The sequence below is a fragment of the Propithecus coquereli genome, unplaced genomic scaffold (genome assembly GCF_000956105.1).
Source record: "Propithecus coquereli isolate 6110/MARCELLA unplaced genomic scaffold, Pcoq_1.0 Scaffold88, whole genome shotgun sequence".
In the NCBI taxonomy this organism is placed as follows: Eukaryota; Metazoa; Chordata; class Mammalia; order Primates; family Indriidae; genus Propithecus; species Propithecus coquereli.
The window spans coordinates 451,797-462,651 of record NW_012155062.1 but is presented as its reverse complement, the minus strand read 5'-3'; the positions used below and the strand labels follow the sequence as shown (position 1 = coordinate 462,651).

At 33.5% G+C, this 10,855-nt stretch overlaps 1 protein-coding gene across 1 annotated transcript in view; it reads right to left on the bottom strand.

Moving 5' to 3' along the window:
• SRFBP1 (serum response factor binding protein 1) overlaps positions 1-10,855 on the bottom strand; it is a 68,608-nt gene that overhangs the window by 53,961 nt on the left and 3,792 nt on the right. Inside the window, exons 2-3 of the mRNA XM_012664298.1 lie at positions 2,666-2,754; positions 1,632-1,704 (exon numbers count right to left, since the gene is read on the bottom strand). Of these exons, the coding sequence (XP_012519752.1) occupies positions 1,632-1,704; positions 2,666-2,754 (162 nt within the window). The remainder of the gene's footprint in view (positions 1-1,631; positions 1,705-2,665; positions 2,755-10,855) is intronic.

Genomic DNA, 10,855 nt, shown 5'->3' with positions numbered 1-10,855 from the left:
TCATATATAATCACAGGGAAAAATGGAAAACAAAATAAACTATGCTAGTGACATAGTAATCTTGTAAACCTACAAATTTTATCACTGAGTCTGATTTTCTTTTGCTGATGAAATTTAAGAATAATAGAAAACAAACTTTACATATAGATCAAATAGGACAACTTTTCTTTCTAATTAAATCAAACTCATTATTAAGAGTTACCAAAGAGAAGTATTCTAAAGATTATCTTTTGTTCTCAGAATCTTCATATACTGAATATGAGATTATATATATATGTTGCATTCTTTCCACGGTAAAATAAAATCAGCAATTATATAGTAGCTCAAAGCCTCTGAATAATTTAGGACTACAAAAATGACTATTCAGAAGAAATTACAGGGAAAAACTTAGGTAGGCAATGTAATTTAGTAAGGACCTTGGTTAAGAGAAAGTGAAAGAGAGAGAAATCATGACTTCCTATATTAGTGCTATCCTCAAAGCAAAACTCTGTAAAGATTTTATTTCTAGTAGGACTATTATGAAAAACATAGGTATATGAGAAAGCCTAAATGATCTGCAAACCAAAGAAACATAAATGATCATTAGGAATCATATACAGCATTTTTTTCCTGAATGACAAGATAAAAAAGGGATTATATGATAACTTGGAGAAAGAAAAGATACATCAAATAGATTCTATGAATTTTGGAGTCCTGGGGGTTGGGGGAAGAGGAACAAACACAAGAAACAAACCTATCTCCTATGGAAGAGTCATTTCCTACATCTATTTTTATTCATATTAACTGAGATAACTTTGTCCAAGTAAATAATTTACCATCCCTTTAAAAGGAAGTAAGGATGAGAAGCTTTGGTAACTAAACTCAATTAGAATATTGTTAGAGAATTCTCTTGCTATTTTATTTAACTCAAAACTTGAAAGTTATACCAAAATATAATAGTCAAATATGCATGCAAAAAGATCCTGCAATTAAGATAATTGCTGGTACCAAATGCTGTTTTTAAGTTCTACAATAAAACAGTCTCCCAGACATTTAATGGTATGTCATTTGGTAAATGAAAGTTTCCACAAAGTAAGAGCAGCAAGAAGACCTAAAAATTACACTAGTGAAGAGTCTGGCTGAAAAAAACAAAAATATGGATCATGTTGATCCAACACTAATTTTATTTCAAGTTACTACAGAACTGAATAAAATGCTGACACCACCACATAAAAATTTATTGAGTTGGCAATGGGCAAAGCATGATGTCAGCCACCAACAGCACCATCCACATTCCCAACTAGCATGAACACTTTAATTCTTGAACTGACTTCATGCCTAAAGTTACAGTAAAAATAAAAATTTTAGGCATGAGGCATTATTAAACATAGATGAGTTTAGTTTGGCAGAATTTTGACTCAAATTAGTCTACACTTTAACAGTTTCAGCTAAAAACATGGAAAAATGCAAGCTTAAACATATTACAATTTTCTAAATGTGCTACATTCTTCACCAAACAGACTCATACAAAATCAGTCTTAGGCAACTCTCAGGAATAATCAAATAAGTAATACCACACACACAAAATGCAGGCTAAGAGGATTAACACAGAAAGATATACACAAACACACCCACCTAAGTCCCTTTCCTACCTTCATTGCATGGATTTCTTCAAGTAATCGTTGGGCCCGTCTTTGGTTTTTTAACAGTGCATCTTCAGTACCCCTGCAAAAAATAACACATTACAATATGTAGCCAGGCAAAGTATTAATTTTAGATTCATATCATAATGAAAAGTCTTCTCATTTCTTTTAGAAAAGCACCATGATGCACTGCCCATTCCCCCCTCTTCCCAACACACACTCCAATTTCATCAACAAACCTAGGTGTTAGAAATTGACAAAAATAAGCATTGTCCTGGCATTGTATTAACAATTATTACCACTGATAGTCTGCCTTCCCTAGTTCCTTATTGGGAAAATAATAATACTTTTTATCAGTCAATAGCACATTGTATTTAATGTAATATAAACATCATAAGCTACAATTAAAGGTTGGATATAATTTTATCAAATTGAAGTTCATTGTCTGGAATTAGAGGAAAAAATAAAGAGCTATCTTCTGAAACATTTATGAAAGAACAGAAAATTAATCAGGAACAAGACTTTCTAAGCATTCATGCTTAAATCATAAGAACTATAAAATACTTTTTCACTAACACTAGTAATGCTGAAAATACAAAATATTATCTTTTTTCAAAAAAATTACATGAAACATAATGTTCTGATTAACACACAAGGTACTGAAGATTTCAAATTAGCAATTCAAGGAAAAAGATGATAGAAAATTTTCATAATTGATTCAAGGTTTGTTAAACTATATCAACATCTTAAAATAACTTCTAATAACATAAAACGCCTAACCCCAAGGGAATTTCGTTCTAAAAAGACTAAAAGCAGAAGAATTCCTTGCGCATCTTAAGAGAGTATGGTCCAAACCATACAAGGGCATGCTGACACAGCACATTCTCTCTCACTCAGATCATCTCTACATATAAAACGAAGTGCTGTATGAGTAAGATATTTAATTAATACTCTACATTCCACCCTCAAATTTTGTAAATATTAAAAAAAACTCAAATTTTGACATTTTATTAGTCACAAGATCATTATTTTAAATGACTAACTTTTTTGACTTCAGTCTGCTAACACTTCTGACAAGTTTTCGGATAACCAAAACTCGGATTCTCTTCACTTCTTTTCTCATCTTCACAACCTTTGAAAAATAAAGCCAAAATTAACAAAGCACTTAATTCAGGACAAATACACTTTATTTTGAGTCTTAATATTATAGACTTGGTCTACCACTTTAAGTTTTTGTTTATTTATAGTTTGACAAAATCAAACTTTTTCCATAAACAGTGAAGGAATAATAGTCTAAAAATGAGTCTGAAGGCTTAAGAGAAACAAGTTATGATTCTTAAAAAGTCACAGCATTCCCAGTGATTAACATTTTAATGTTACATTTACATCTTGGTGAGCTTGGAACGTAATAAATTGTGAGTTCCTTAAGATCTGAGACTATCATATTCATCTTGGCATTCCTGAGGTTTATTTTTATTTTTAATTTCACAATATTGCGGGGGTACAAATGTTTTGGTTACATGAATTGCTTTTGTGCAGTTTGAGTTAAAGTTATGTGTGTCCATCACCCAGACAGCATGCATTGTAACCGTTAGGTGTCCACTTACCCACCTCCTCCTCCCCCATACCACCTGCTTGGTGTCCGTTGAGCTTTTCTTCCATATGCGCCCATGAGTGTTGATTGATTAGTTTCAGTTTAATAGTGGGTACATGTGTTGTTTATTTTTCCATTCTTGTGATAATTCACTTAGAAGAATGGTCTCCAGTTCTATCCAGGTTGTTACAAAAGGTATTAGTTCACCATTTTTTTATGGTTGAGTAGCATTCTATGGTATACATATACCACATTTTATTCATCCATTCGTGTATTGATGGGCACTTGGGTTGATTCCACATCTTTGAGACTGTGCATTGTGCTGTGAGAAACATTTGAGTCCAGGTATCTTTCTGATAAAATGACTTTTTTCCTGAAGTTTAAAACAGAGCCTCAAAAAACCTACCCATAATGGTAGGAATTTAATTTACTGGACGAGTGTTTGAGAATTAACAAAAGAAATTGCAAGAACATGATTTATTTTATTTATTTATAAAGCAACCTTTGCACTTATTTTTTAGTAATAAATTATTTCAAGCATAACTTTAAAAGAAAGTCCACAAACACAAGCACACATTATGTGCAAGCACATGTGCACACACATACACATTGGAGCACACACATATACATAGGTACACACTTTAAATCACGCCATCAGAAAACAATGCTGAACTCTAAGAACAAATAATACAACTATAGGTCAAAACATGGAAATATTCTAATTACAAAGAACTACACATCATAATAGCATTCAGTACAAATGGCATGTTATCACTAAGTTTATGTTTTGTCTACCATGGTTGGGAGTCATATATCTTATAACTCCTCCTCGAATGTCCTTCTTCCCCTTTTCCACTTTAGGAGCTACATAAAATTCAGTTCTGATATAGTCTTTCCAGTGAAATCTTCAACGAATTCTTCAGTTAGAGATAACCACTCTATTCCTGGGGTCCCTATTACACTTTATAGTCTCTGATAGTAAAGCATTTATCTCACTAATTGCTCATGTGGCTGTCTTTTTCTATAGACTGTGAGCTTCTAGAAAACAGGATCCTTGCAATATTTAGTGTTTTCTGTGCCTTGTAAGGGTGCCTGGCACACATAATCCCCCAAATTCCTCTTGTCGAAATAACAGTACTAACATCATCCTATTTCTTCAAGGCTCTTGCATTTGGCTGTAACAGCTTCTCTTACTCTTCATTAATGTTATTCACCCTCTTATTCATTGACAATATTGGCAAACAACTTATAATTTCTTTCCATCCTAAGTTCTGCCATCATTCTGAGTGACTTACATGTCCACTTGATAGCCCACCCAAAAATTATATCCTCACTTCTTGACTTCTTTTTTAATGACCTAATCTATTACATCTCAGCCACCTACTTCTACAGTTCCACTGTAAACCATGTCCATCACTCATAACTATTCCATTTCTAAAACTATTAATTCAAATATTCCATATTGTGATTAACTTCTTCTATCAGCTTACTTGTTAAACTCCACCTACCACAATCATCTTTGACTTCTTGGGACTACCAGTCCACTGACTCCCACGCTTTCTTTTAAATAATCAGTCCTCTTCTTTTTAATATTCTTCCTTTTATCCAGTTTAGATACATGATCAACACTATCCCTTTGGTTAGCCAAACATTAATGTTGAATGAAAGTAACATTCTGGGTTCTTCATGATTGCGCGCCAATAGCCAGGAGATGCTTGCAACATGCTGTCTACTATAAATTCATCATAACTAACCTCAAATGGACCCCAACATTTCATAGCAATCCTATTGTATTTTTGGTCAATTTACTCTACAATGACTATTTTTAGCTTTTGCCCACTCTCTGAAATCCTCTGGCCTCCTCCCTCCCTTCTCTTTCAATTTCATGGAAAAAACAAGTATCAGTTGGGAACTATCATCTCTTTCCACTACCATGAATGCCAATTTACTTACATCACCCTCCTTCTCTGTTAATAGTTACAATACAAGAAATATCCCTATGCATAATCTAAGGTTAATCTTAGTTGTGTTTAAGAGTCCATCCTCTTCTGCCTTCCTAGAACCTTTACTATGGATTATCCCTCCTACTCTAGCACGGTCATTCTGCTCCTCTTACTGGATTCATTTCCCACTGATTTTTAAACGTGTCTGAGTCATTTTGATTAAATACAAGAGAAACAAAACATCCTTACTACATAGTTCACTAGAAGCACCCTCTCTTTAACTGCCCTGAGAGCTAAGCATTTAGAAAAAGATGTCCAAACTCACTATCTGCATTTCTGCATGCCACACAATTCCAGTTTGACTTCCATTCTCATTAGTATACTAAGAGCTATAACTAAGGAACTAAAAGAACACCAGTGATTTTTTTTTGGCTTCATTTTGCTTGAAATCTCAGTAGCATTTGACTTTGTTGACCACTTCTTCCTTCTTGAAACATTCTTCCCTTGGTTGTTCCATGAATCTTCTGGTTTTCTTCCTTCCTTTCTTGGACTCTATCTTGGTCTTCTTTGAAGACTATCCATCTCTACCCAGCCATGAAATGTTAGAGTTCAAGAGGCGGTGTTCGGCCAGTGCTTCTTTTCACTATATACTTTTTAGCCTTAAGAGATCCTGTATGCACATGCTGGTTTAATTTGTCACCTAAACAAAGATGACTCAAAAATTTTGCCTTTGGCTGAGATCTAACCTTTTGGCTCCAGACCTAAAGGAGCAACTGTCTGACATTTCTTTTTGAGTATGCTCAAAATCACCTCAAATTCATAGTTGAATTCATGTTGTTCACCCCCAACTAGAGCCCCTCCCCACCTTTTTTGGTGTTTCATATTTCAAGGAATGGAATAATCCTTTCAGTTATAAACCTAGGAGTCACTGTAGGTAGCTCTCCTAAATCTCTTACAATGAATCTATAACCAAGACATGTTAATTTTATCCACTAATTATCTTTCAAATTGTACACTTTTTTTTCTAACTTGACCTTTTAGCAATCTTGGCTGAGTTACTGTTAATTGGTTTCTCTACACCTATTCTTGTCCCTCTCCAATCACTTATTCATAATGCAGTCAGAATAAAATTTTTTAATGCACAGATCTGATGTCACACCTTATTTAATTCTCTTTAATGGTTACTTATTGCTCTTAGGATGGCCACGTGGGCCTTCTTTTCATCCCTTGTCCTCACTATGCTCACATCTACCATAAAGCCTTTACAGCTGCCATTTCCTTTAGTAGTAGTATTTTTTCTTCCCATGTTATCTTGCTAATATATGTTCATCTTGATTTGGGATCAACTGTCATTTCCAAGGAAAGTCTTTTCTGAAGAGGGTCACAAATTCCCCACTAAAAGAACCTTAGGTACCTAGTACCTCTGGAACTTATCATGACTCTTAATATTTTACTTTTTATCTTATTATGTTTAATATATCTTTCCCCCAGTGGTTTTACTAAACATTGCAACTTGACACCTAACATAGCACAAGGCACACAGTATGTGTTCAATAAATATCTGGTAAATAAACGACCAGAAATATGGCAATGTGCACTGTTCATTCAATGTTCCCAATGCATAATATATTAAAAGAATGTGGAGTAATCAAGTTTCTTTCTCACTATATATGTTAACCTCTTTGAAATTTGTTTCAAATTTAGATCCATTTAGAAAAAAATCATACTTTGCATAAATGAAAAGTCATTTAGACAAGGTTTAAGTGAAAAAAGAATTGCTACATTTTATAAGCAAAATTATAGTAAGAATGACTTAACTTTTTGAAAGCTGAGTCATTCATAAAATAAATAACAAGCAATAAACTGTTCATTAAAATATATTAACAAATGTTTCTAATGCTGAACTTTGCAGGTATGTGATATGATAATATACCATTTGCTAACCACTGTTAACCAAACTTAACTAATAAATTGCAATGAGCAGAGTTGGTCTTTGGTTACATTCCAATCATGGGAAACCTAGTCTCCAATTTTAAAATTCCAATTTAAGAAGTACTATGTTTATCATTACTGGAAAAGGGAATTCTAAAAGCAAATGGAATGCCTCATGTACTTAGTTTCATGCCAATACCAAAATACACTTTTCTAGCTTATTAACTTTTTTCAGTATTTGTGTATAGGTAGGAGATTTAAAAAGTTTAGTGTATAAAAATATATATTCACTTTATGTTAAAATGGAATTAGTATTTTATTTTTCTCACAACTGTCCACTCTAAGGACTTAGCTTTCTTCAAACATTTAGAATTGTTTTTGTAAAACGGATAACCAATAGCCTTTTAGTTAGGATTTATAAGGCTGCCAATTTATTTGTCATCCAGGAATTATAAAGTTGGTTGACAGAAAACCCAGAAATCAACAATTGGTCCTAAAACACCCAATACTGCCAGAGGACCTGTGCCCTGGCAATACACTTTGGCAAATTCTCCAACCAAAAGCAAGCAGAACTATAAATGTCAGAATTGTGAAAACAGTGTGATCATTGTTGGGAGGGAAAGAAGAAGAGAGGAATAATGTGATCAAGGACAAAATAGAGGCATAATAATGGAAATGAAACATGCTGACAAAGAAGAAAATGAAAGAGAAGTAGGAGAGTCTGAAGACAAAAACTGAGGAAAAATCTGTAAGCTATCACTACCAAGACTGACAAAGTCAAGCTGAGTGCTTCTAAACAGCAAGAGAATGCATTTAATATATAAGATGAGAAGGAAAAGACTTCAGGCTTACCCACAGAATACACATATGCTGACAGTGAGCTGTCACCTACAATTTAGGAATACAGATGTCCACAGAATTAACCTGGTAAAATCTGAACACAGGGCACCTCTTGGGTAGACAGTACAAAAATATGATCATAAATAAAGTAGAAATAAAATATAGCTATTTGGGAAAAGACTATGTGTGTGGACTGGAAAGAGTCAACATAAACACAGGAAAGGGAACCACAGAGAGCAAAAGCTGGCACTGCCCAACTCAAGGAAATTCTAAATACAGGGTTCCCCAGCTCAGAGACTTTAGAAATCCAAAGTTCTGGAATAACTTGATTATGGGGATAGGTATATTACAGCCAACACTGAATTATGCAACTAAAACCCCTTTCTGTAGTTCTACATTCTAAGCAGCTGATGATCAATGGTCAGGAAAAGAATGTGTTCTACAATATGAGCATTATTGTCTATGTTAGATATATTTCTTAATAAACTAGGTTTCTCATTTACACACTCTCTGAAAAGTTTATGTTTAATGTCAATTTGCTTTTGGGGTGACAATGACAGCAAGTTTCTGATGTTCAAAGCTGATGGCAGGCTTTGGTTTATAGACAAAATTAAATGCTACTTTGAACTGAATCTTGGCTGGCAATCTGCTAGCTGGTCAACTAATGAGCCTTGACTGGTAATGCACTGACTTTGCCATGTATTTGAATTAGCCTGTAACAAAAATCTGTGGTTATTAGAAAACAATTATTCCATGAGCTAGCATTGTTCTAGGAGAACTTGCAGTGCTAAGAAAAATCTAAGTATGTCTGTGTTTCTAAGAGTATGTTAAAACTTCTGGTTATTCATTATTTACCTATCAGATCAGTAAATCCAAAAAAAAATGGGATAGCATATTCTGTTCACAAGGCTGTGAGGAAACAGGTACTTTCATATACTGCTGGTAGAAATGTATATTGGTATACTCCTCTGGAAGAAAATCTGGCAATATCTAAGACCAATTCAACTTCTAGGCATCTACCCAGAAGACACACTTTTAACAATAGGAAAAGGCTATACAAAAGATTATTCATTGCAGCATTCTTACAAAATGTTGCATGAGATAAAATATTGTGCATAAATAAAGCATATAGCAATGTAGTATTTTAAATCAGTGCAGGAGATCTACGTGTATTAACATGGATAAACTTTGAAAATAATGTTTTGGTAAAAATAAGTCCCCTTATCTGCAGTTTTATTCCAGTGGTTGCAGTCACCCATGGTCAGCTGTGGTCCAAAAATATTAAATGGACAATTTGAGAAATAAATAATTTAAAAATTTTAAATTGTGAGCCACTCTGAGTAGCATGACGAAATCTCGCATTACCCAACTTCGTCTCCAAGGGATGTGAATTACCCCTTTATCCACTGTGTCCATCCTGTAAATGCTACCTGTCTATCAGTGTATAGGAAAAAACAGTGAATATAGGGTTTGGTACTGTCTGAGGCTTTAGGCATGCACCAGGGGTCTTGGAATGTATCCTCTACAGATAAGGGGAGACAACTGTGGCTTGTAGAATGATATGTATGATACCACACTTACACTGTATGAGACCACACAGGCAAAATTCAAAAATATACAACATTATACTATACACTGGGTATAGATACATATATATGTTATTAAAATTATGAAAATATTAGAAAAACATATACCAGAAGAGTAACAGGTAGAAAAGAAGGTGGGTGGAATTAAACATTAAGAGATGGCAAAACACTGACATTTGTTAAATATAGGAAGTAGATCACAAGGACATTTGTTATATTATTTTCCATATACCTGAAGGATTTCATAGTTGACAAAATTAATTATGGTTTTATAAAGAGGACTCTAATTTGGCCATTTGTGTCACTTATTGGTGAATTATACTTTTTATTTCTGATGAGAAACAATCTAAAAAATCTAGAGTACTTAGTAATTATCTACAACTTAACTATTACTGAGCATATGCTGCCACCTAGCAAAACTTTCCAGAAGAGTTTAATAACCAAAAACAAACTGGTTCTCTTCTTATGGATGGACTGTAATTTAGAAAAAAATTCTTAAAAAGTACTATACCACCCAATCATGACAAAGAAGTTTTGTAACTTCATTAAGTACATACAAACATGGTTCTTGACATTCTTATCTTTTATAATACATGGAAGAAAATCATTTTGTTCTTAGGCACTTTGGTTTCCACCTTCACTGTCTTAAAAGAAATGGAAAGCAATTTTCTAATGGGCTTATTGGTAATTTTCTATCAAAAAATAAATAATGTCAGTTTTAAATGAAGGCCCTGACCCTCCTATGAAATTCAAGTACTCCATCAGAATGTTTCACCTCTTAATTCTGATTTTTACATATGATTGCTGCCCAAAGATACAAATGAGTAGAGAAAATCTTGCTATAGTTTTGCAATTCACTAAATGCTGTGGCATTGTTGTTTTCAATTGTGCATCCTTCCTTCTCTGGTTCTAATGGAAAGGGAGCAAACAAGTCCACATTTAGGAGATTTTTTTCCTCTCATTTGAACATTAGTTGTCACAGCTGTGCTATCCATACTTTCATCTACCCAATAAATCTCTACTTATTATTACCTGCAGACAAGGTACTATGCTAGAGATTAGGGAAATTGCTATAATAAAGCAGTTAAAATTCTCCTTTCAAAATGTACATAAAGTACTCGGGAAGATAAAATATGCAATAAATAATCATAAGATGAGCAAAAAGTGATGGTTTATTTTTTAGAAAAGGTGAAATTTTAGTTTATTTCACATGAATAAATGTATTTCAAGAACCTGGAGTCAGGAAATATATTAGTTATTCAGCTTTTATCCTGAGGAAAATTTTTCTAAGAATAGAATTATTAAGGGTAGAAAACCTCGAAAGTTGGCATAATATAA